The following is a 26,280-nucleotide window of genomic DNA, read 5'->3' on the forward strand; positions in this document are numbered from 1 at the left end:
AACACAAAAATCATGCAAAAATCTAATTAACATTATACTCTGGCACACCCACTCTGTCAGTAGAAAAAGGCGGCAAATTTTAAAAACATAGAAAGCGCGAAGGTTGATCTCCAACAGAGAATTTGAATTTTGCGCGTTTTTGTACTGACAAGATTTGCTTGACCAACTATAATTCAACGATCGATATTAAAATATTGATTGATGGCAACCTTTCTCTGCCGGTGCCTGAGATTGCCGGATGCCGGTTGGCTGGCTTGTGAAAACTGAAATCGTCGTGACGTCGACCACAGTGTTGCCAGGCGTATGGTAATTATCGTAAATGTACGATAATTTGGGCTCCGGTACGATGTACGTTCCAAAGAGCATTATCGTACGCAAAAGTACGCGCACGATTTCAGCTATTGGACGACGCCACCAAGAGCTCTAGTATTATCCTCAGAAATAGGCTAAAATTAGTACCTTTCGGGTGTTTTAGTACCTTTGGCTTCGTAGTATGTCAAAAATGTTGAAATTTCCTGTAAAGCGTTTGATATATCTCAAAAATACGATAATTCTCTTCCGCTCACCTGGCAACACTGGCGTCGTCTCGCCAAGTCGCCACGCTCCCACGCAACCTACGCTACCGCAGACTACAGCTCCGTTCCGTCGCTTCACCCGCCATTTTGATTTCTACTTTCGCGTGCATTGCGTCACGGCGTTAGACTACCATATAAGTGACTTAAATTAAGTGAAAAGACGTTTTAAAGTGTAATAAACACAACATATTTTAAATCCTAGGAAATCAGTAAGTATAACCATAGTATCATATATAACTATTTGGATGAGAGCTGATATTTTAACAGTAATTTATAATTTTTAGTATGCATGCCCAAGCCATGAACCACTACGGTAATCAAAGAGGTTTTGGAGGGCCGCCCCAGCCTCAGAGACAGGGCGGTCGCCGTGGAAATAATAGAGGTGGATTTAGAGGACCCACACGTTTTGATCAAAATAATCAAAATCAGAGGAATCAAAATCAGCCGCAAGGAGGTCAACGCCCCAATAACGAGGTCAGTGCTATACCTTAAACTTAATGACGGTCACGTCGACAAGATTTAATTATACTCTGATAATTCTGCTCAAACTTTTGTAATTTTTCTGATAATTATGTCTCGCCTATTGTTAACTGCGTCGTAGTGATATGCCTTCAATGGCACTTCTAAGGTGTCATATTTTGCATTGAACAAAACTTGGCAACCTGAATCTGAATATATTGACAAGAAACAGGCAATTGTCATACTGTTTTATTGACATGTCTAAACTCGCACGGACAAAATTACCCCAGTGACGCACTTTCTACTGAGAAAAAATACCACATGTTAATAAGTTTATTTTTCATCACACTTTTTGCAGGCAGGAATCTAAATGCCTTTGAATTTAAGTTAATGATTGTGGTCATTTTTCATTGTTCTAAGTTTAGAAATATTTCAGATATCAAATTATACATCAAACATGCATTCATTAAAATTTGGAATTTTTTTTACTACCACAGTTAGTTCAGTAAGTAACTGAAATGTCATGGTGTATGTTCATTAGGGTTCCGTACCCAAAGGGTAAAAACGGGACCAGGACAGTCTGTCTGTCACCAGGCTGTATCTCATGAACCGTGATAGCTAGACAGTTGAAATTTTCACAGATCATGTATTTCTGTTGCTGCTATAACAACAAATACTAAAAAGTACGGAACCCTCTGTGCGCGATTCCGACTCGTACTTGGCCGGATTTTTTTTATATAGAGGCTGAATGTTCAAAAAATGTTTTTTATTTACAAGCATGTGGTATTTTTGAACAGTGACACTACTGTAAGGTTAATTAAATTCCTGTCAATTATTTTATTATTATTATATAGTTATAGGCGAGCAGCTCTTTAGCTGATGAGATGAGACTGTCACAGTGTCTAGTATTATATAGTTCAAAGTTTGTAAAGACATATCACATCACTAAGTAACATCAGAACTATATTCAGCATAAAAATATCTCTGGTGGTTAAAAATCCTTGTATCATTTGACAGCCTAAGCCAGCTCCCCAAGCTGAAAAGCCCCAGCAGCAGGCTCCACCACAGCAACAGCGTCCGCCGCAGCAGCAACAACAACCGCAACAGCAGCCTAGACCGCAGCAGACACCAGCGCAGCCGGCACCAGCTGCCACACCACAGAAGCAGGATCCTCCGGCAGCAGCTCCACAGCAGCAGAAACCCGTCACCCCCATCAAGCCTGCAGCTCAGGACAGTGTTGATAATGTGATTGTCATTGATGATCAGCCGCCGAAACCTGCCAACCTAAATCAGCAGAAGGTAAGTGTAGCTTGCTAGCTTGTAATTATGAAACTTGAAATTGTCTGCACTGTGTTCAAATGGTTATGTTCTTACGACCGAAAATATATTATTATTTTCTGAAATCAAAATTACCTCAAAAGGCAGGCCTCATTATATTTTCACACCCGTTAAAACAAATTGCTACCTAGGGGTAGTATTTTTTTCTTATTCCATATTTTGTGACACTAGTAATTTTCCCAGAACATGAATGGAAACTTTGGAGGCAATAAGCAAGGTGGCTGGCAGGGTGGAAACAAGCCAGGTGGCAACTTTAACCAAGGCGGCAACTTCCAACAAGGACCAAACGAGGGCCAGGGTGGAAACAAGCAAGGTGGCAACTTTAACCAAGGCGGAAACTTCCAACAAGGACCAAACCAGGGCCAGGGTGGAAACAAGCTAGGTGGCAACTTCCAACAAGGACCAAACCAGGGCCAGGGCGGAAACAAGCCAGGTGGCAACTTTAACCAAGGCGGCAACTTCCAGCATGGACCAAACCAGGGCCAGGGCGGTAAATTTGGTGGCAATAAGAACTTCGGCCAGAACCAGGGCGGTCAAGGGGGACCTTTTGGGCAGAACAAGGGAGGCCCTGGTGGCCCGGGTGGCCCAGCTCGGAATCAGCAGAGGCAAAGCAGAGGGCCCATGCTGGATAGTCAGGGAAAGCCAGTACAGAGAGAGGTATTTCATATATTATTATTGAAATAAACTAGAAACAGGAAAACCGATGCTGGCTCCATTTACAAAAACCTTTGACCATTGCCATTATTCTTTGTTCTTGTTAAGTAATGAATGACATACACAAAATACGCCTGCTATAGGCATATGTAGCCTAAACAATTTTACATAATCAGCTTTTTTTGTTCCAGGAACAAATGCTCGCCAATAAGTTGAAGGATCTTGTGGGACCACTGGTCGACTTGGCACCCCTAGACCAGGCTGAACTTAAATTCAATGGCAGGAGCCGTCTGTACATAGGCAATTTCACGTCAGATATGACCGAAGAAGAAATACTGGGCCTGTTCGCTCCCTACGGAGAGACTGCAGAATTGTTCCTTAACAAGGAGAAGAACTTTGGATTTATTAAAGTGGTAAGTAAATTTAGCAAAATTCATAGATTATAGGCCGAAATATATTTAGCTTATTACCAACTACAAGTGATTTATTGCTTTTTTTATAGGACTACAGAGTAAACGCAGAGAAGGCCAAGCGCGAGTTGGACGGTAAAATGCGTAACGGGCGAACATTGAGAGTCAGATTCGCGCCCCACAACAGCGCGGTGCGCGTCAAGAACCTGCCGCCGTTCGTGTCCAACGAGCTGCTGTACCGCGCCTTCGAGATCTTCGGCAAGATCGAGAGGGCCTACGTCAAGGTGGACGAGCGAGGGAAGTCCATTGGTGAAGGCGTGGTGGAGTATGCTAGGAAGCCCAGCGCTTTGGCTGCTATTCGCAACTGCACTGAGCGATGCTTCTTCTTGACCTCGTAAGTATAATCTCTTCTCTCTCTCTCTCTTCCTCCTGTGAGTATGCACGCACTGTTGGGCATACGCCTCTCCAAATCTCCAAGCAGCCCGATTGGCTGCTTCTCTCCTCCAGCAATATTTTATGTCATCCTCCCATCGGAGGTTTGTGACCTGGTCTTTCTGAAAGAGGCCTCCATGCTAGGACACGCTTGCTCCACCTTCTATCGCTCTGCAACACGTGCCCAGCCTAGGCCCATTTCAGAGTAACAATCCGCCGGCCAATGTCTACTACTTTGGTCTGTCGCCGGATCTCCTCGGGCAGTATCATCTGCAGATTATTAAAGTTTGTGATTTTCGAACGTGTCCCATACTCGGGGTTCATTGTTTGTGCTTTTGAAACTGATTAATATCGCGGACGCGTAATTTTTGTCGTATAAGTAGCAGTAGATTTTAAAGATGTTTCAACCTGGTAGGATCTCAACTGGAAGTAACACCAAATTGGCAGCAATTTGTCAAAATGAATGTACAAAAATGTTTTGAATGACTAAGAAGTATGTTTAAAAGCATTTAGCTCTCGCCCAGTGACGCAATTTGTTTTGTAAATTAATGTATTCATAACGGATATTCAATGGTTTTGTGCTATTTTTAGGTCGCTACGGCCAGTAATTGTGGAAAGTTTTGAGGAACCCGATGAGTTTGATGGTTACCCAGAGAAAAACCTGCCCAAGAAGCACCCTGATTTCCTGCGCGCCCGTGAGGTAAGTTGCCTTACTTTTTTTTTTATTGTTGACATAAATGATGGCGTAACTATTGTTACGCCAAAAGCGCAGAAGTGTATATATATAGGTAAATGTATTTTCACAGCTTCGTGTAGGAATCCGTGGCATTTTGTTCAATCTATTATTGTAGTTACGCCATTAATAAAAAAATTCAATAGGCGAGGAAGACGAACGCACGCGCGGCTACAATGCACAGACGAAAAATAACTTATTTGTTCTTAATATCTTAAGAAGCATGTAACTTTTTGAATATTGTAAGTTTTAGTTTTGATAATAACGCGTGTTTCTAGTACGGACCGCGCTTCTCCGAGGCCAACAGCTTCGAGCACGAGTACGGCACCAGGTGGAAGCAGCTGCACGAGCTGCACCGCCAGAAGGAGGAGGCCCTGAAGAAGGAGCTGGCTGCCGAGGAGGAAAAACTGGAGGCCCAGATGGAGTACGCCAAGTAAGTCACGTTTGCAGGGCAGTCTATGCTCCTTATGTTAGATTCCTTAGCCCGGTCCACGGCAGTTATGGCTCAGTTAGATACGTTCTGGAAAGATCAAGGTATATTGAAACAAACGAAGGTAAGACTTGTGCGCTCTCTGGTGTTCCCAATAGTTTTTTATGGTTGTGAGACATGGACTAATCGAGCGAACTTGATCAAGTGTATCAACACGTTTGAGATGTGGTGTTGTGTTGATAATTTTTTTTTTTTTAATATTATAGGACATTCTTACACAGATTGACTAAGTCCCACAGTAAGCTCAAGAAGGCTTGTGTTGTGGGTACTTAGACAACGATATATATAATATACAGATACATAAATACATATAAAACACCCAAGACTCAGGAACAAATATCTGTGCTCATCACACAAATAAATGCCCTTACCGGGATTCGAACCCAGGACCATCGGCTTCACAGGCAGGGTCACTACCCACTAGGCCAGACCGGTCGGTTTATGCTGGCTTTTACGGATACCTTGAACAGCTATGCGTACTAATCAGTCCATATTTCATATTCATATTTCATTTATTTATTTCTCTCATATAAGCTTACAGTAATATACCAAATCGCTTACACGGTAAACATTATGCATAATTAATTAACAAATACAAAATTCTGACACAAATAACAACATGTTGGAAGAGCTACACATAAAACGCCAGTTGACAACGAAATGCCAGGACTAATACTCACTTCGGACACCTCTCACATCGCTCCTCGTATAGCCTGGAGAGAGTTATTATAAACCGTGATAGCGCTAGACAGTTGAAATTTTCACAGATGATGTATTTCTGTTGCCGTTATAACAACAAATACTAAAAAGTCCGGTTTTTAATGCTCTGATCACATGGAATTAATATATACGCGCTAATAACGCGAATTAAAAATTGCCTACTCCACAGTCGCTGTGGCCGAAATCGGTCAGGAGAGCATCATCATCATCATCATATACGCGCTGAATTACTAAATCTTGTTACACCTGTTCGTTCACACAAAATTAAAGTTTCTTTGTGTTGCGAGAGTTTTTCATATTTCATATTTCATTTATTGCGCAGTTATACATAAAATAAGGTGTTACAAATAAAGTTAGTAAATTCATGACACCCTGTTAGGGCACAACAACAATGTTTAACTTACTATCTAATACCTATTAAATATCTACCGTAATTTGTGTCTTCTTCTTTTTCTTTGCTCCATCCCACTTTAGGTGGGGTCGGCTCTCCTAATTTTTCAGCGCCAAGACTGCCTGTCATGGGTTGTCGAGTCGGGTAAATTTAATTTTCTCAAAAATGGACGGCAAAGTCGACGTTGCCGGTTAAAAAGTTGGTCGCGAAGTGCGTTGTTTATGGTCAGTCAAAAAATTAAAAAGTTAAAAACATTGCAGTCTCGATTTCGGGACTGCAATGTTGCATACAAATTCCATTATTTGTAGAGTTCCTAACTTTTTAAAAGTTGAAGTGGCCATATCAAATGAAGGCATAGGTCCATTAAACAGCCAAACAGATGATCAGTACTTATTATTATAATGTTGGTACCGCGACTATTTAGGTGTCTCAAATAGGTTGGCGTATTTTCAGCAGAAAAATACACTTCTATTTTTAATTTAAAAAAATAAAACGGCGGCAAAGCAAATCTTTTACTTTTTTCTGTGAAAATATATACATAAAAACGTTGCTTCTGTAAAATATTTCTATTATAGTTGTATTTATTGCGCCATTTTTGAGAAAAGCACTATATATGACTCGGCTGGAAGGCTACTTGCTAGCCTCGACAATAATGTACTATTATTAGCTAGTTTGGTCATGCTGGTCCACCATGTCAGCAAATGGCACCCGCGGCCTCTCTTACGTTCCGGGAGGCATAGAGTTTTTTTGACCACGTGTTCTTCGTCTCTACGCATTACGTGGCCATACCACCTTAAGCGACTTTCTATTAGTTTTTCGGGGATAGGGGCCACTTTTAAGCTACCACGGACATATTCATTCCGGACTTTGTCGATTTTAGTTACTCCTCCTGACCATCTTAACATTTTCATTTCTGCGGTATGTAATTTTTGCACATGCGACTCTTTTACCGTCCAGCATTCCGCCCCGTATAGCATCGCCGGCCTCACCGCCATCTTATACACCTTGCCTTTTGTGCGAACAGGCATACTAGGGTCACATAAGACCCCAGTTAGCGACCGCCATTTTTGCCAGCCAATACTTATTCTATGCCCTATGTCTGACTCTACATTCGCGGTACTGGCAATTATGGATCCTAAGTATTTAAATTGCTTTACTTTTGGTACCGGTGTTTTATCAGGATAGCAAATCACTGAATCATTTTCTAAATTGTTGCTGAAGATGCATTCGAGGTGTTCCGTTTTTGTCCTGCTAACCCTGAGGCCCGCGTCTTCTAGGGCATTTACCCGCTGACATAGAGCATTTTGGAGTTCTTGAGTAGTTTTGGCGATAAGGACGATGTCGTCTGCGTATAAGAGATTCCAAGGTAAGGGTTCTTGAATACATTGAGTGATATAGTCCATGACTAAGTTAAAGATCAGAGATCTACCGTAATTTGTGTAAAGAAATAAAATAAGATAATAATAATAATCGAATAATAACATTGTAAAAGTGATAAAAGATAAAAAATTAAATAACATTCCACACATTCAGATTTTGGCAATTGTAAAAGTAAAATAAAAAAATAAAATTAATCATAATTTGAATTCAATGTCACAATAAATAAATTAAAGTATTTTAAATTCTTATTATAAGTATTTGCGCTATTTTACTTCGTCAGCTTTTCATCATTTAAAAATTCCTCAATTGAGTAATAGCATTTGTGAATTAACATGTCTTTTAATTTCGTTTTAAATAATTTGTCACTTGGTTCAAGTTTAATAGTGTCCGGAATTTTATTGAAAATTGAAATACAATTATATTGTGGCCCATTTTTGAAGATAGCCAAGTTAGATTTTGGTAGGAGTAATTTGTTTTTATATTGGCTTCTAGTTTTTGATGTTTCCGGTTTTATCGGGAATAGATCTGGGTGTTTTCGAACAAAGAGGGGCGCTTCCTTTATAAATATTGAAGGCAGCGTTAACAAATTAAGTTTAATAAAAGGGGGGCGGCAGCTATTAGGAATGTGAATATTTGCTAATATGCGGATACACTTCTTCTGCATGATGAAAAGTTGACAAGAGTCTACGCTAGCTCCCCATAGGACCACACCATAACGGAGATTCGAGTAGATATACGCGTAATACACAGAAAACGCAGATTCAAGGTTCGTGTTCGATTTAAGTACGCTTAGCGCGTATGTATATGTAGCTATTTTTGTTTTGGTATTTTGAATGTGGGTTTTCCAGTTTAGTGAGTTTAACTATTTTATACTGTAATATTTTTAAAATGCTGTAGTAAATTATAGTAAGTAATACATGTCAGTCATGACAGTCATCACTCATCAGTCTTTTTCTCCATGTGCTGAGCTGAGGTTATTTTTCTATAACTTTGTCAATTTCTTAGATTTAAAAGGATCAATCAACTTAGATCAATTTAGATCGAAATTTGTTTCGAATTAAGATTACATGGTTTCAGTCTAGATTGGGTTTCAATCATAAGATTTAAGCTCAATCGTTAAGTTCGCCCTTAATGATCGGGGCTCGTTGCAAGTCGATCGTGCGTGGTTGATCGTACCTGCCCTAAGTAGGTGTATAATCTGTGCAGATACGAGCACGAGACCGAGCTGTTGCGCGAGCAGCTTCGCCAGCGCGAGCAGGACCGCGAGCGCCAGAAGCGGTCGTGGGAGCAGGCCGAGCGCGCCGCCGACGAGCGCCGCGAGCAGGAGCGCGCGCTGCTGCTGCGCCAGGAGGAAGACCTCACACAGCGCATGCGCCACCAGGACGACGAGTTGCGCCGCCGCCAGCAGGAGAACACGCTCTTCGTGCAGGTATGTTGTTGTCTGACCGAGCAGGAGCGCGCGCTGCTGCTGCGCCAGGAGGAGGACCTCACGCAGACGAGACGTAAACATCTCCCATGGACCACGATACTCAGCCACTTGATCCAGTTCTTGTTTTATGTATCGGCATAATACTCAAACCTAGGCTTCCACCATGGCAGATGGTCAAGGCCCCTGCCGACGGTCCTTCTAAAGGTGGTCTAAGGTATTTGTTATTGCTGCTACAATATCAGAAATATTAGAAATGTGTTAAATTGCACATGTAAAACACCCGTGGTAACGAATCGTGTAGCTACAACGAACGCCACTTGTTGCAGGCCCAGCGACTCAACTCCATGTTGGATCGCCAGGAGCAAGGCATGTTCGACCAACAGCAGCCTATGGTGAGTACGCATTTCGATAATTTACAGATGCTCTTACCTCACGAATCTACGTGCAGATGATTCATCTACTTGAGTATGACATACGACTTCATGAAATTAATTATGCAATTTCATATTTATTATTTTCATATAAAATGAGAGAAAAAAAAATCATTTTCATAGTTAAACTTGACTTTTTTTCAAATGGATAATTGTTGAGACTTATAGTTAAATTTAAGAATTTACATGATTACTTCCACATTTGGGATATAATTTCGACGCTACGTTTACTATTAATATGAGAACAATAAGTAATTTATACACAAAAATATAAGTATCATTGTTACTCTTCATTGAAATTTTAACAGCATAATGTTAAATATGGGTCAACTATTTGTTTACTATAGTTTTACCAAATAATATAAAAAAAAGTAAAAAAAAAATTACCTAGTCACTCTTCCTCTAACCGCCTAGACCCATAAAAAGAACTTTCATTCCATTGTGATTTGAATCTTTATTTTGACAAATCGAAATTGCATTTTGTCTTGGCAAGTTTTGATTCGTGGGCGGTTAGAGATTATGCTTCTAATCTTTTAAATTATATTATTTGTGATTTATAGAAAAATATGCCTTACGGCATTTGATTTTGAGGAGGGGGCTGATATTTTAAGTTTTTGACCAACTATTTTACAACACAGTTTTAGCACCTATACTTTGCACTCAAAATTAAACTGTTTCTATATTTTAAGTGACTAATTCCGTTGAAATACGGCTAAAAGATCAAGTATACCACTGTAATGTAATACTTATAACTTTGAAATTAATTGTTTCTAAGAGGAAAATACACCATCAGTTGATGGCATTGTACAGTCGGGGACATTCCCGGTGAACCACTTCGGAAAAAAATTACCACGATCCTTAGGAGCGAGCTAAATTCCGCCTCCCATAAAGATAACCAATTACGATGCATTTAGGATTCTTTATGATAATAATGAAAAGGGTAAAAACAGGTTATGAGACAAACAATAAGTATAAGGACAGTTTATTAGTTGTTGTTTAGGCTAAGCTTCGCCTCCCCATAAAGATGACCAATTAGGATGCATTTTGGATTTATCTTAGTTTGCAACGGCATTTGCAAACTAAGATATATAGATATTTGCAAATGCCGGCCGTCACAAAGACAATGAACGGGCAATAAACTTTACCTGAGCTAATCTTTTTCTTTCAACCCCCACATTTTTAAGTGCCATGCATATTGGTCATCACTTTTATTATATCGCCTGACCGTCTGCAAGACGTTTAAACGATTTTTGCCCTTAAGGTGGTTCACCGTGAATGTCCCCGGTTGTACAATGTCTATGCCAAGGGAAATTTATTTTTATCATTTATGCACATTTTCGACATTTCTTAATAGTTGTGAAAAGTAGTAGTAGTGATTAGCCAACGGCCTATTTTAAGGTGCATCCACACCGCAGTTAACTTTTGTGAGTTTTGTGGAGCAACACTGCAACAAGGTAACATTAGGTAACCTACCTACATAGTTAGTAGTTACTTACTGTTGCGTAGTGTGCTCAACGTTGGTTCACTAAAGTTATCTGGCGGTGTGGATGCATGTACGTATATGTAGACTGTTGGTACTTACACATACATTTAGATAACAATGATAAACCTGGGACTTTTCCTAAACAGCGTGCTTAAGAAAACAAATTCTAATAATAGTTGTGGGGGTGTTATAAGTATGTAGTATACTTAGTTAGGTCTCGTAAAATATACATTATCACTGTAGGTAGGTTAGTTCATTAGTTAGCTCCATATCGTTTTTGACGCATTACTTAATGAGTATCGAAATGCGTACTCACCATACGCTGCTGTTGGTCGAACATGCCTTGCTCCTGGCGATTCAACATGGAGTTGAGGCGCTGGGCCTGTACATGCCGGAACGGAAATAAAACATGGAAGCATTCCGTCCGCTCAATTATAGCCCAACGTAAACTACGCAAAGGTACTTACAAATTACCCAATTGGCAACCTCAGTTCGACCGAGATGACAGTCGGTGACGAATGGCTAAATCGGTTTATAAAAAATGTCTTCATGTGTCGTGAAGTGGTGCAAAAGTTATTTGGCTCATACCAGGGACAGTGGAATCACTTCACGTGTAAGTAAACAGATAACTTTAGTAAAATTTGGAATAAATATGACATATTTTCAATACTACCGGGCTAAGCTAAAACGTCGTAACTGCATAAAACTTTCATAACAACATACGACTTTTTAGATTACCAGCATAATAGGGATGGTGTTATGCCAAATGAAGTAGATTATTTCATTAACTTATGTTTGATATTTTCTATATTGTAATAAATTCCTTCTTACAGATTTGTATTTTTCCTTTTCGCTTTCATGAAATGGAGCTCCATAAAAAACTACCTAGTCATTTCAAATTAATAATCAAATTTGGTATTGTAATTTTACATTGTAATAATAATAAAGCCGTTTATTCCGAACAATATAAATTACAGATGATTGTTTTATAATTACAAATATTATAATATATCTCTCAGTTCGGTGTGCCGTAAGGCATAGGCCTCCTCCAACTGTCTCCATTGGGCTCTGTCTGCAGCGACCCTCATCCAGTATGGCCCCAGAGTCAGACGAATGTCATCTTTCCATCTTGTAATTGGATGTGCTTATTTTACATTGTAGTATTTGTTATACTTTCCATTCGGATTCCTACAAGATGCTACAAGCACAAGCTACAAGATTCGCAGAAAACTATGAAAAAAGCTGTCCAATTTCAACATTTTGATTTTATTCGTTCAATTGTTTGTTACGGCCGCTTTGTGACAACCAACCCGTGAGATAATCATATCATACCCGCTCTCCTATATGTAGATATGTTTTTTCTGTCACTCTTTCAATGCATTAGTTTAACAAATACTCACATTGTCTGAAAATGTTGATCATTTGAATCCACCCTCTACGACTGTAAAACTTTCGAATCTTTCTTCCGTGGTGCATTTTCAATTGCAGTTATACAGAAATCTTTCCTCCGTCTTTTATTTACACAGCGCACGCAGAGGTCACCATTTGGGATGCGCCTTTATTGTGACTCCCCCTGTTCAAATATTTTTGACCCGATTCGTGTACCCATGTAAATTTTGTTGAAGGATGTACCTGAACGTGACTACGCACTGCCATACAGATTGATAATAAATACAAGCCATAAAAATACTTATTATAGCAGAATATGTTTACACAACAATAGTACATTATTGTCGAGGCTCGGAAGTAGCTACTTGCTGGCTGAGGTTTCGTTTTAAACGGACGACCTTGGGAGTCCGTTTAATTGAATCCGAAGCCAGCAAGTAGCCTTCCAGCCGAGTCATATATAGTGCTTTTCTCAAAAATGGCGCAATAAATACAAATATAGTAAAAATATTTTACAGAAGCAACGTTCTTATGTATACATTTTCACAGAAAAAAGTAAAAAGATTTGCTTTGACGCCTTTTTATTTTTTTAATTAAAAATAGAAGTGTATTTTTCTGCTGAAAATACGCCAACCTATTTGAGACACCTAAATAGTCGCGGTACCAACATTATAATAATAAGTACTGATCATCTGCTTGGCTGTTTAATGGACCTCTGCCTTCATTTGATATGGCCACTTCAACTTTTAAAAAGTTTGGAACTCGACAAGTAATGGAATTTGTATGCAACATTGCAGTCCCGAAATCGAGACTGCAATGTTTTAAACTTTTTAATTTTTTGACTGACCATAAACTGCGCACTTCGCGACTTACTTTTTAACCGGCAACGTCGACTTTGCCGTCCATTTTTGAGAAATAATTATTTACTTATGTTGGGTTAGTCTGTCATTTTATAACAACATTTTAACTAGTTCTCTTTTAAAAATTATTATACGTGGATTATTTGACTGGTTCTTCAATGTATGGCATAAACCTATCCCTGTCCAAGTCATATTCTATTCAAATATGAACCACGAACCTTAACCAGTACGTACAACAAGAAGGTTATCAGCGGATTAATGTCGCTGATTGGTAGTATATGCATTTCATCTACACTTAGCTGTGTACATTAGTGTAATAGAGATGACTATTATCTCGTTTACCAGCTTTGATTACAGGCTCTGTAAACATATCGTCTTATTTAAATGTAGGCGTAATTGTGTATGTGTGTTAATTTGAACGGTAATGTTCTCAAACGCGGCTTCCATGTTTTATTTCCGTTCACTGGCTACATGGTTTCCGTTATTTCTGTACAGTCGCCATCAGATATATCGGAGCGACCAAGGCGCTTACACATATTTAGTGCGTGTTCAGATATTTCTGTGCGACTGAACAGAAATAACGGAAACCATGTAGCGACTGTACTTATATAATATAAGGTGCTATTTTAGCGGTATCATTGCATTCTTTGTTTTTTTATACGTTCCACCTGATGTTCAATTATAGCTAGAAAGTAGAGATGCTCCTAAATTCATTGCAGCCTTTTATTGCATTATTTAAGAAATGTCGACAATGTTTTATTATCTTAAAAACGCTATACAAACTTTATGGTTAAGTTTTAATAAAAAAACAACGTATGAAAATCTCGCTAAACAGTGATATCCTAATTTGTTGTAAAAACTATATAATGTATACCTGTATTTTTCGTTCGAGTCAGTAAATAAGGTAACTGGAGAGTTTCTTCCGTGCATGGAAACATAAGGCTCTGATAACTATGCGTTACTATGCGATAAATTGTGCGTTACGCTGTATTTTACTACAGCTTTCTCTGCAGTACGACGACTTAAGGCTAAGAGCTTAGCGCACGGGTACGCACACTGCGTGTGTGTGTGACCCGTGCGCTAAGCCGTGCACGTAAACGTCACGCAAACGGTGTGCCGTCTCTCATAAGGATCTGTATATTACAAATCGCACGTGCACGTCTATGCACAGTTGCACACGCGTGCGGTGTGTACAGGTGTTCATACTCCGCTCGTGGACGGCGGTCCGTGAACTTCAGTGGTTCTTAAACTTTCAATGATAAGGAACTACTCAAAAACATATTTTTGCTAGGGACCACCAACTGATTGGATGCTAATACCTTTGTTGAACAAAGTCAACAAAGGGTTCAACTAGGGAACAAATCAGATTATTGTTTTAAATATATTTTGATTTGTGTTTTTTAAGTATTCACTACTATATATAAATTAAAACTGAAACAGATGTCATGTACTAAAGAAATAGTGACCAAGCTCTCTAATGGCCGAGGTCGGACTGGCGTCTTCAGCTAGACGGCGTCTGGACCTCTACGCCACCCGGCCACGGCGGTACCCGCCCCAAATTATCGAGTCTTTGCAGTCTTTGCAGACTTGACTGGAGGGATTGGTCACCTTGTATATGACATCTACTTCAGTTTCACATCTGTTTATGAATAGGAGATATTACGCGAAACTCTGCGTAGGTGGCGCCAATACCACAATCTGAGGGTCTATCGCGAAACAAGAAAATCGAGATTTCGTTATCTAACATCTCTGTCACTCTTGCATATTCGAGCGATAAAGAGGCAGATAGCGTAATTTCGGATTCGCGTTTCCCGATAGGTCCTCTGTAAACAAACCGCCTTGATGCATCAATGTCATATTCTATCATCTCTGAAAATTGGCCAAAAACCTGTTAAAGTTACTCTGTGGTTTACTAAAAAGGCTAGTGCTGCACTCTCCAGGTGGCAGAACATTGCAGTAATATCCCCTATTCGCGGACCGCTTCAGGCGCTCACAGGGTCCACCAGGGTCCTGCGGACCATCGGTTAAAAACCAATGGTATAGAATTGTAGATAATGCGTGCACTGCGACAGATTTGCCCACGAATAATTTGTACCCGTCTCTGGTGAATGGTCGGCCATTTTTTTTTTTTTTTTAATATCGTCTCGTTATGAATAAGATATAGGTAGGTATATCACTTTAGCTTTTGATGCAGGATCTACAAAGAAAAACTGTTCCGTAAAATTTTTGTACACATTTTTTGTAAGTTTAGCACAATTTATTTACCCCCTTATTTATAAACGTCTACTAAAGTTGAGACGCCGCTAATAATCGTGTGTCCCTTTCCATCATACCAATACGTCGGAAAGGGACAATCGATTATTAGCGGCTTTTCAACTTTAGTAGACGTTTATAAATAAGGGGGTTAGAAATTTAATATTTAACAAATACAGTAAAAACATATTTATATATATTATTTAAATTAAGCCCAACGAAAAGAAACTACAAGGAATTGTCATAGGTACTATCATTCTACACGAGAGGTATAGTTACCAAACACGTCAACTTACTGACTTGAATGAAAAATAAGGTTACACTTACACTATTCGATACTGTGTACGCAGCACTGTGTATACAACCTGATCGTGAGACACTGAATTGTGTATACCTACATCGTAGGTTTATACGGATTTTTACCATCATTGCCTGTCTGCGACAGGACGTTATAAAAGATAACTTACCGGACGCTTGAAGTTTACCGCCATTGCATGTATTTATTGTCATTTATCGTACTCGTATCTATTGGGAAGTTTATGATTGCTCACATAGGACGGAGGCTTCAGGGACGGAGGCTTCGACATGCCCTCGCGCGGTTACGATGACATGCCGCAGGGCCGCGGCTGGGACAACCCGCGCCAAATGGACGATTTCCCTAACAAACGCCGACGATTCTAAACACGCCGCTGCTGACACGCGTTGCAACACTGTTGCTGCCGCTTAACACTTATATTCGTCATCTACGGTTAAATTAAATATAAAGCGACCAAAAATCTCAAAATATTTCCAATATAATTCGTAGCTTAGAACATGGCTAAAATTACTTTTACTAATCCCGGGATATCATTAATCCGCTACGTATATTTAATTTAATCGCAGATTTTTAGTACACAGACTTTTGTGTCGTTAAACTCTAATAACTTAAGTAACTTGCGATTAAAAGTTTAAATTTGAATGTAACTCGTAAGCGAATTATCGCGCGTTAGCAAATGCGATATATTTTTTATTTAGAATGAATGGAGGGTATGAATGCGATACATGTATTTTATAATAAGATAGATCGTACTTTAGAAGCATCTTATATATTAAATAAATTAAATAATGGAATACTTAGACGGTTTCCGTTGCTGAAATGCGACATTACATTAAAATATTCAGTATTTTTCATGATAAATGATAACTTAGACACAGTAAATGTTTCATCATAAGCTACGCGTTTACAGGTGATCATTTAGTTTGCTAACATGAAGTCCTTTTTCTTGTGCAACGATATCCTCGGGGATGTTTACATATATTTTTCTAAAATGAAGGTCACAAATTTCTTCATACGTAGCTAAAATATGCGGAAATATTAATAATTTGAAAAAAAATAAACACAAAACCGTATTTAGTCTAAAGATATGAATACTATTTATGTTATTTATTTCTATTTTACGTTTTGCCACTATCATGAATTCAGTTATCTATGCTTTGTTCCCACCAAGGTTTGTAAAAAATCTTGCTTTATGTATCTATCTAAAATAGTACTAATGGCAGGTGCGTGTGACGTGAGGATGTGACCTACCGATCAAATATTGCCAATTTTGTAATTTTTTAAACATACCTTCTCAGACACTGCCTTTTCATGCCAAAACATGATTAAGTAGTTAATGCTCTTAACTTTTATGTGTTATATATTACATAGTGCGGTTACTAGACATTTGAAAAATAGGTTTACTGGATTGAGAGAAGTGACAGTGTGCGTGTGCTTTAATTAGGTAACTAAATATAAACATTTTAACCCTTTATCGCCTACTATTCAAGTTTATTCATTGCATATTTTCAGGTTAGGTTTGTTTTAAGATTATAATTTAAGTGTACTTTCTGAAATGTGAATCGATAAAGGGTTAAATCTTGACATTCATTATTTATGAAACTTAAATAAAGTCAACTTGATAATAAATTACCACTTAAATATCACAAGATTTATCATTTGAACGCCCCGTTGCAATTTTAGAACTATATGTTATAATTAATTGGGGTCAGAATTTTTAGAAAGACCTGAAAAGGAAACATTGAAAATTAGTTTAAAATTTATACACCAAAATTTTAACTACAAAAATATGAAACTATCATTATTAACAACGTTAAATCGACATATATTATTAGTCGGGTTACCTGATATTTTCGAACCGACGGACAAACTTACAATCACGTTACCTATGCTGGTGTAAAGTAGTTTAAGTAGTCGACAAAAAAAATGTTCTCTATCCTGAACCAAATTAATAACGAGCACTCGTTTGTATTCACACTTGCGCATTGATTTACTTGTAAATGACGCGATCTTCTACACATCACTCACCAAGTATGGCATAATATTTGAATGGATAAAATTCTATCTAAGTTTCCAGAACAGAGTGAAAACCGCCATAAAACCTCTAGCATCTTGTTTTATTCGAATATTTTCTTAAATTAAGAAAAAGAATGTACCGTCCAATATTTTTGAATTCTATATAATTGGTTTACAATTTCACCGCATTTTCTAAGTAAGAGCGGCGTTCCGTTGGTCAAAACTGATCGAAACAGGCAGCGAAATTAGTGCTTTTGTGCAGCTGTTTTGCTTCAATCATGTCGCAAAAAATAGCAGACTGTTTTTAAACATCGTTATACTATTAAGCGTTTATTCTTCACATTACCATTACCACACAGGCCTGGTATAATCTTATACCATCGTTATGATGTACACCTCTGGCTACTAGGGGTGTGGAGACTGGAGGTGGTAACTACTGGAAAAAATCTCATGCGGTCGGGTGGTTAACGTATGTGTGGGAAAAGTCAAATTACCCAGAAGATGCGGCACCCCCTTAATTTATTACACTTATTATGTCGATAAAATACGCCAAGTTTTGTAACTTTATCTCAATTACATAGAGGTGCTCAACCACTGATATTTTTAATTGTATGAAACCTAAATAAAAAACGAAAGTATTTATTTATTAAATTTTTATTTATGTCATGAACATTTGATTCATGATAGTTGTAGTTGAGATAGTTACAAAACTTGGCGTACTTTATTAAAATAAGTGTAACAAAACAGGTGCCCCGTTGAAAAAAAAAAAACGGTTTTTTGAACCACCAGTGGGGTTTATTTTAAAGTTATCAGGGATCATAACAAAAAGGTGCGCGGACGCAGCGCATTGGGTTATGTTATCCCGTCCCCTGAAGTTTGTAGGATTAAACAATGTACAAAAACTGTTAGTCTCTCAAAAGAAACTATTCGTGCCTATTTAAATTCCGATCCATACCTTTTACGTAAGTACTAACATGAATTCATTGGGTCGAGTAATTTATTGTTACAAATACTTGTACAGTTTTACCATTTTACTCAGGGGGTTGATTCTTTAGAATAAGTTAGTTTACTAAGGGCCTGTTTCACAAAGTCTGAGTAAAGTATTGGATAATTAATTAACAAATAAATTAACTGCCAGATAAAACTACTTTAACTTGTAAAGATGTTTATCTAACTTAAGCTGATTTGAAGATTGTGAAACGCCAACGATGACTTTATTTGTCAGATAAGTGGCAAGTAGCTTATTCAGGACTTTACTTGGACATTGTGAAACAGGCCCTAAGGATCGAAACCTATCTACGCAGTCAAACCTTCAACCGTACCTAAATTAACAATAATAACTTCTCACTAACCAACCAAGTTAATTAGTATCCCTATAATTGAAGGTTTTCAAATAACTTAAGGCACAGTTTCACCAAGTCCCCGTACAAGGCCGTCGTAAAGAAAGCGAATTAAACTAACAACCGACCCGACCCTGCCGATTCGATTGCTCACTGATACTGTCTGCCCTTCGCCGCCACCTGAGGATCGGGGCATTCGGGGCCCCCTGAGGAAGGGGGCCCTGGGCACGTGCCCCGTGTGCCCTTATGGTAAAAACGGTACTGTCTCCGTATCGTGTGGTGATGTGGTGGGATCGCGCCTTAAACTTCTATTTGCAGCATTATTTAACGCTTCTGTTGACACATCTACAAATTCAAAATACGGATGGAGCCGTGAAAAAGCTTTTTCACATTGTACGATCCAATATCGGATGACGGATATGACTACAAGATGCAAAAATTTAAAAAGCGCCTTTTTATATGTATTTATTGATTGTTTAAATCTTACACAAAAAAAAACAAGGACTTGATGGCATTCTAACAGCTGCTTTTCTCAAGGATCATCCGGCATCCGATATCGGATAGGGCAATGTGAAAATGCTTTTATTCTGTAAAGTATTATACCTATAATATTTGTAATGGATAATATGCATCCATAAATGTTAAAGTGCTCCGTAATAGAAAAATTACATTACAAATTAACATTATCCAGTTTGTTCGCCTGCATTTTTTTCATTATTTTCTCTAAAACTAATTAAGTCTTTATTTTAAAATCTATGGTATCTGTTGATATCGAATAGAGTAAGCCGGTTGCAACAAACTGTCACATTTAAAGCGTTCTCAAAATTTTATTGTATGGAAAGTTTCATAGTAAACCGCGGCGGCGCGCCGGGTGACGTTGATCAGTCTGTCAACTGCGGATGGTGCAACTGGCACTAAAGGGGAAGGGGCCCACTGATTACCAGTTCGCCGGACGATATCGGCCTGTCAGTTGTTCGGAACTGTCAAGTTTTTGTTCTAACTGAGGGGCTGACTGATAATCAGTGGGCCAATAATCCAATTTAAACTGTTGTGAGACATACTAACATTAAATCATTTTACGGTTTAGAATCACTTGTTTTAGTCACTCGCGCGACATGTTTCGGAGAGCCTAGGTCTCCTTTCTCAAGCACACAATACACGCAACGCGCGTACGCAATACACGGTCGTCGTGAACGCTGCTCGCACTGTTAGTGCTTGAGAAAGGAGACCTAGGCTCTCCGAAACATGTCGCGCGAGTGACTAAAACAAGTGAGTAAACCGTAAAATGATTTAATATCAGTGGGCCACTTAAATGTAAGTAGTTCTCACTTTTCAGCGCGGTACGTATCGTTAGTGTTGGTACTCGAGTCTTTTGACTCTAAATTTAACCTCGTTTTTACGAGACTGCTAAAAACCTTCCGGGTCCAAGTCCCAAGTCGAGGCTTATTGAACCTTTTTTAAGCGCAACTCAAAAGGACTCGAGCCTCCGAATAAAGACTTCGGCAACGATTATGAAGGTTTTATCTAAATACTAGTAGCAGTAAACGTGGCTGGTTCTTGGAAGGCACGTTCAACAGCTTCGCGATACAGAGATGAAGATGCTGCGGTGGATGCGCAGCGTTACGCGCGCTGACCGCATCCGTGGCAGCCTCGTAGTCCGTGACGTAGCGGAGAAGCTCCAAGAATGTCGCCTCCGGTGGTTCGGCCACGTTTGTCGCGGGCCAGCTGACTACGTAGGAAACATATTAACCTATTAGCCCTTGACGGCCCCCGACTCCAGGGCAGACCAAAAAATGACTCGATGTCGTGAAAGCAGACACGGGCGTAAACGGGCTCACACGAGAGGACGCCCAGGATCGCGCAGTGGAGAAAAGCAAGGAAAGCAAAGACCAGGATAACGCTAGGTAGAAGACTAGTAGCAGTAAAGAAAATCGAATAATCGAAGCGTTATTGTAAGATGTATGAACCCATGAAGTTTACATGAAGATTGATTATTACAAAAAAAATTGAGTTCACTGAAAAAGATTCGCGTCTCTTTATAAGACTGGTCTATAACAAATTAAAAAGAACTCTAGTTTCGACTTAATTAATATGAGTCTGAAAAACAGTCTTAGTCTTATAGCAGAGGAATCAAAGGACTCGAGTCATAACCTCATAATCAACACTACATATTTCCAATGTGCATCATGACGATCATCGTCGGTTTTGTTGGTTGGTGGCCGTTTTAATTTGGCTTTATGCAAAAACTAGCTTTTGCCCGCGACTTAGTCTGCGTGGAGTTAGTAATTTGGGTAGTTAATTTTTTATCCAATCTGCTTTTTATCGATTCCCCATCGACCCCCCTTTTCACCCCCTTAAAGGATGACTTCTGGGATAAAAACTACCCTATGTCCTTCCCCGGGACTCAAAACTATGTCTATACCAAATTTCAACTAAATCTGTTCAGCGGTTTAAGCGTAAAGAGGTAACAGACAGACAGACAGACACACTTTCGCAATTATAATATTAGTATGGATTGTTACTTCGACTACAGCCAATACCAGGGAGGTTTAAGCTGAATTTTAAGTCAATTTCCATACTAAATTTTTGGAGTGTTTATTTTCACATTGTTTGTATAAAAATCTTTGGTCACAAAAATGTAATACTTATTCTTTAAATTTTATCAACTAAGTGCAAAATAAGTTTATATAATTGACGTAATGATAATAATAACGATTTTTTTTGCATTTATATTTATACCATAAAATCTGGTATGGAAATTGACCTGCACACACTTTAAGATGACTATGGCTTACAACGACTAAGTAATTGAAAGATTATTTTCACAAACGGACACAGGAAGTAAGTAAACGTATCAGTAAGTAAAAATACTCAACAGAGCTCATTCCTTTATTATAAATGAAAAATCCTCTAATACAGGACCATAAAAGATTTTTTCGTCAAGAGGATGAAAGTTCATCGAATTTCTCTATTAAATTATTAAATTACTCGAGTAAATAATCCAACAATTTGGATGCGTATTTACCGCTTTTCCTGGTAATGTATCTTACAAGATACATAATTTTACACCCTCTTTTGGTATTTTTTCTGTGAGGCCTTAGATTTTTTTGAATTTTGCCAACAAAAAGGGTAACTTAATAATAAAATGAAAAAAAAAAAAATAGCCACATCCGAATACAGAACCTCCTCCTTCTATAAAATTGAAGTCGGTTAAAAACTACAAATCACCTTCTAAGATGATTCCTCTTTTTAAATCAAGTTACCCGAAAGGAGCATCAAAAAGAGAACGAAATGAACCTCCATGTTTGTTCAAGTTGGCCTGCTAATTTATATCTTTAATAGCATTTCTGATTAAAAAAACAAAGCACCTATATCGGTCAAAGTGCCTCTTCTTTTACAATATATATTTTTTAATGCGTATATTACGCATTTTAAATACGTCAACGTAACGTATCTATTGATTTTAGATGTGTACGATTGCATTAACCTTTTGGACGCCAATGACAGATATATACGCAACGTAAGTTCAACACCAAAGACCAATTAATCAGTCATAGACCACAGAGCAACATAGACCTACATACATTAAGTTCAATCAGTTTTGACACTTCGGTGACGTGGCGTGTGACTGCTTTTGTATTTGACACGGCGTCGAAAAGATTAATAGAAACTATAGCAAATCTATAATCTCATAAATAGTTTTTGAATACATATTCATAGAAATGTTTTTAGTTTGATTTATAAATACACTCCTAATAACTTGTATTTTCAGCAACGCGATCCTGTCATACTTATTTTAGGGGCTGATTGATGAATGCGAAATGAGTGGTAGGGGAGCCCTAGGGGGGATTTTTGTAGTTACTCGAGTGATATCTTGTCTGTGGACCAGTGGGGATTTTTGTATTTACTGGAGCTTGTCAGAATTTGATTATCTTTAAGATATGAGTAATATCTTGCTACCTGTGGACTCTAACCACTTTTAGCCGTCTATGCTGGTGGGTTGATTGGTGGGACTCACCAGGGATCACCGAGACGATCTTCGTGGTCGTATCAATACCAGTTTAACCCTGTAACAAGATGTTAAATCTGAATTGGGCTTTCTGTCGTTCTTTATTCCAACTGGTTAAATTGTAACGGAAAATTTCCAAGTGTACCATCAGATAAAGATTTTTTTTGAGTAATATAGTATTTGGCCGAATAAAGGATCAAAAAATAAAGTATACCTACACTGAAAAAATAAAGTATTTCTTGATTTCTTACTTATTTTTTGCTTATTTTAGTTTTAGTTTAAAATAAAGTCTTAGCAAAATGCACGAAGTGAAGCAAATTAAGTAAAAAAGCCCTGATTATTTGTTAATTCTATTGAATAAGACAACCTTTATTTTGTAATTGTATTTTTGGGCTAATTTTAATAAAGAATGACTTAAAAAATATATAATATAAAAAAATAACAGCAAAATACTCATTCATTGGCACTGCCTCATTCTGAGAGATACAAAAGTATTTGAAATGTTGATAATTATGGACATGGACATCTGTCCCCCCTTCAATCATGTTGGGGACAGATAGGAATAAAGCTCTCTGCTCACTCATGTCTCTTCTGTTTTAGTAAAACTACGGGATATGATAATTTACCATATTATCGTGCATAATATTTGAATTGATGACACAATTTCCATCTATCCCCGGCTGATGTTGGTGGGAAGTAATTATTCCTAATTGTCCCCGCACAGGTCGCGCGGGGTGGGGTCAGATGGAAATACACCAAATACTTGGTGCTCAAGGCTTCTATGCGCCAAAGTTTTTTTTTACCCATTATTTGAATTTCGCTTTTCAATTTTTTTACTTAGATAACCTTTCTGAAGAAGAACGGAACCCTTATAAGGGATGAATTCACAGCCTCCAATGGGTGTCTCTGTCCGTCCGTCCATCCGTCTGTCCTTCACATATAATGAGGAACGAAATGAATTAACACTGGGTAAAATAATAAATAATTAAAACTGTTCATTGATTTAATAGCATTGTCGTGCTGTTCTCAAAAACCTCTATTATTGTGTTGTAATGTTGTTAGTAAAAATCTAATTTTCAATTCAACGTCGAGTAATTTTTGATGATATTAAATAACATTCTTTAATGAGGATGCGCCCTTCTGACGGCCTTAATTTTGTTTTATACAAACTTTAGTACGGTATTTTTTAACGCGCAAAAATTAACGTTGATTGCGCAGATGTATATTAAAAAAATACTAATTCCTTGTTTATCCAGTTGTAAACTCGTACCTCACGGCAAAAAAATCTTTCAATATTAGCTACCTTAGTTTTTTTATAAATGTTGAGAATTTATATCATGCTTTGCGAAATTATCTAATGATAATTTAAGAAAAACTGCGGAGCGTAAGATACATCATAGAGAAAGTTAAAAGCATTATAATTTGTAGGTTTTTATCCGCATTAACTCGTTCCTCAATAACGTTGATATCCTTGAAATTGTCCCGGTATAAGGGGTTTAATCAACAGTATCAGTATTATCACAAAAAAAATATTACTTAGGGTGAAGCCGGCTGTGCGTAATTTTGTGAGTTGTGAGCTGCGTAATTTCAGCTGCAGAAATTCTAATGTATGTCGGCTGACAACAAATTTTTCCTCGCCGTGTGAACTGAACAGGCGTTTTGTTAAAAACCGAATGCAGTAGAAATTGAGCAACCGAAATTACGCGACTCGCAATTCAAAAAATTACGCTCGTCAAGCTTCACCCTTATCCCATCTTCGGAGTTTTTCTCTTTTGATTGAAATTTTGATTTATTTGTGTATTAGACTTATACTAGACTTATATTGACCGGGATATAGACCGTGATTACATTTTGTATTATTTGTGAGCTCCCGATATTTCGACGCAGTTACATGCATCATGTTCACGGGTCAAAACTCTCTTTTTATTTGTGTATTCTCAACATGTCAAAATACAGCGCACCCATCATCTTTATTTCAAACATTCTTAACTTTTAATTCCGTATCCACATTTTGAAACATTATTTCCCCATTACAATTAGTACAATCCACAACTGTTTGAATTTTATTTGACAGATCTACATATTTTAGAAGATTAACCCTTTATAGGGGACAATAAAATATTATATGAAAAAAAAAATGCAACCCTATAACGGCATCTTTTTGTATTTATTCCTAAAGCAGAATTATTAGGACTATTGAATTGAGGATTTCTTATAATCTGGTCCGTTGAAGGGTTATACTAAAACTATAGTGCCCTTTGAACATGTTTCATATAAATAACAAGGTATTTAACCTTTCTTTTTGCGCCGCCGTTGCTACTGCTAAGGATCAGTGTTTTGTAACATTAAATAATAACTTCAGTATCTAATCAATCCACAAAATATAACACTTTGAAAACTGCGTAACGCAGCGTCTGGTTTCGATTAGGATTAGGGTAATTTCAAGCTATAATTGACGAGAACACTGACTGCGGTCTGACATACAGACAGACGACGTTCGCTAAGAACTTTTTCAGGTATTTGTCGTGTCACATGACGGCGCATTTAGACGGCGCGCAAACTTGCAATGCGATTTTAGTTACATTGCGCACTATAGAGTTTACATCCAATTAAATTCAATGTAATGAAACTCGCATGCGGGTGTTCGCACCGCCTAAATGAGTCCTTACGCGCTGGAGCTCATTTGATTGATGGGATGGGTTGGGAATTCATGAACGCCAGGGATTGATGGGAAGTTGGGAGTGTCTATGATATGCTCTCTGGTAACAGGAATTTTCGTTTTGCATTTTTTTTTTAAAACATGACTGTGCGCAGTATATTCCTACTCAATACGTCTGAAATTACATATATCCGACAGCGATAGCTAAAATAAAATAAAATCGTCTAATTGCCGTCATATTGTTTATTAATTTCACGTCTTTAGACCAAATCGATTGACATAAGAATTATTAACATGGGCTCACCACGCGTTTGATCTCTAGAGTGCCACAAGGCAACATACATATATACCCTCCTTTTTAGCGTTGCGCTGTTGTGTGAAAAAGTTTAATTTGAAAGTAAGTAGCTACATCAAAGATAAATGGAGAGAGGACTGGATTGCTAACTTGCCCAGGGCATCCCATGCCAGCTACGATCCCACCCACAAACCGCAAGGTTTTTCGGCCCCGAGACGGGA

The 26,280-nt window shown here is 38.2% G+C and overlaps 1 protein-coding gene across 4 annotated transcripts in view; it reads left to right on the forward strand.

The window, feature by feature from the left end:
- The first annotated feature begins 628 nt into the window (after window positions 1-628).
- Window positions 629-26,280, forward strand: part of LOC134745008 (hrp65 protein-like) — a 36,099-nt gene continuing 10,447 nt past the window's right edge. Inside the window, exons 1-12 of one of the 4 annotated variants that reach the window (XM_063678987.1) lie at window positions 629-784; window positions 860-1,049; window positions 2,052-2,333; window positions 2,556-2,670; window positions 2,755-3,029; window positions 3,218-3,439; window positions 3,529-3,830; window positions 4,460-4,568; window positions 4,880-5,034; window positions 8,789-9,011; window positions 9,338-9,403; window positions 15,980-17,389. In XM_063678987.1, the coding sequence (XP_063535057.1) occupies window positions 861-1,049; window positions 2,052-2,333; window positions 2,556-2,670; window positions 2,755-3,029; window positions 3,218-3,439; window positions 3,529-3,830; window positions 4,460-4,568; window positions 4,880-5,034; window positions 8,789-9,011; window positions 9,338-9,403; window positions 15,980-16,105 (2,064 nt within the window). In that variant the 5' untranslated portion in view covers window positions 629-784; window position 860 and the 3' untranslated portion in view covers window positions 16,106-17,389. Of the gene's footprint in view, window positions 785-859; window positions 1,050-2,051; window positions 2,334-2,555; window positions 3,030-3,217; window positions 3,440-3,528; window positions 3,831-4,459; window positions 4,569-4,879; window positions 5,035-8,788; window positions 9,012-9,337; window positions 9,404-15,979; window positions 17,390-26,280 lie in introns of those variants that run through there. The other 3 variants (XM_063678997.1, XM_063678979.1, XR_010128130.1) reach the window with 3 other exon arrangements.

This window comes from Cydia strobilella, chromosome 1 (assembly GCF_947568885.1).
Source record: "Cydia strobilella chromosome 1, ilCydStro3.1, whole genome shotgun sequence".
NCBI classification, from domain to species: Eukaryota; Metazoa; Arthropoda; class Insecta; order Lepidoptera; family Tortricidae; genus Cydia; species Cydia strobilella.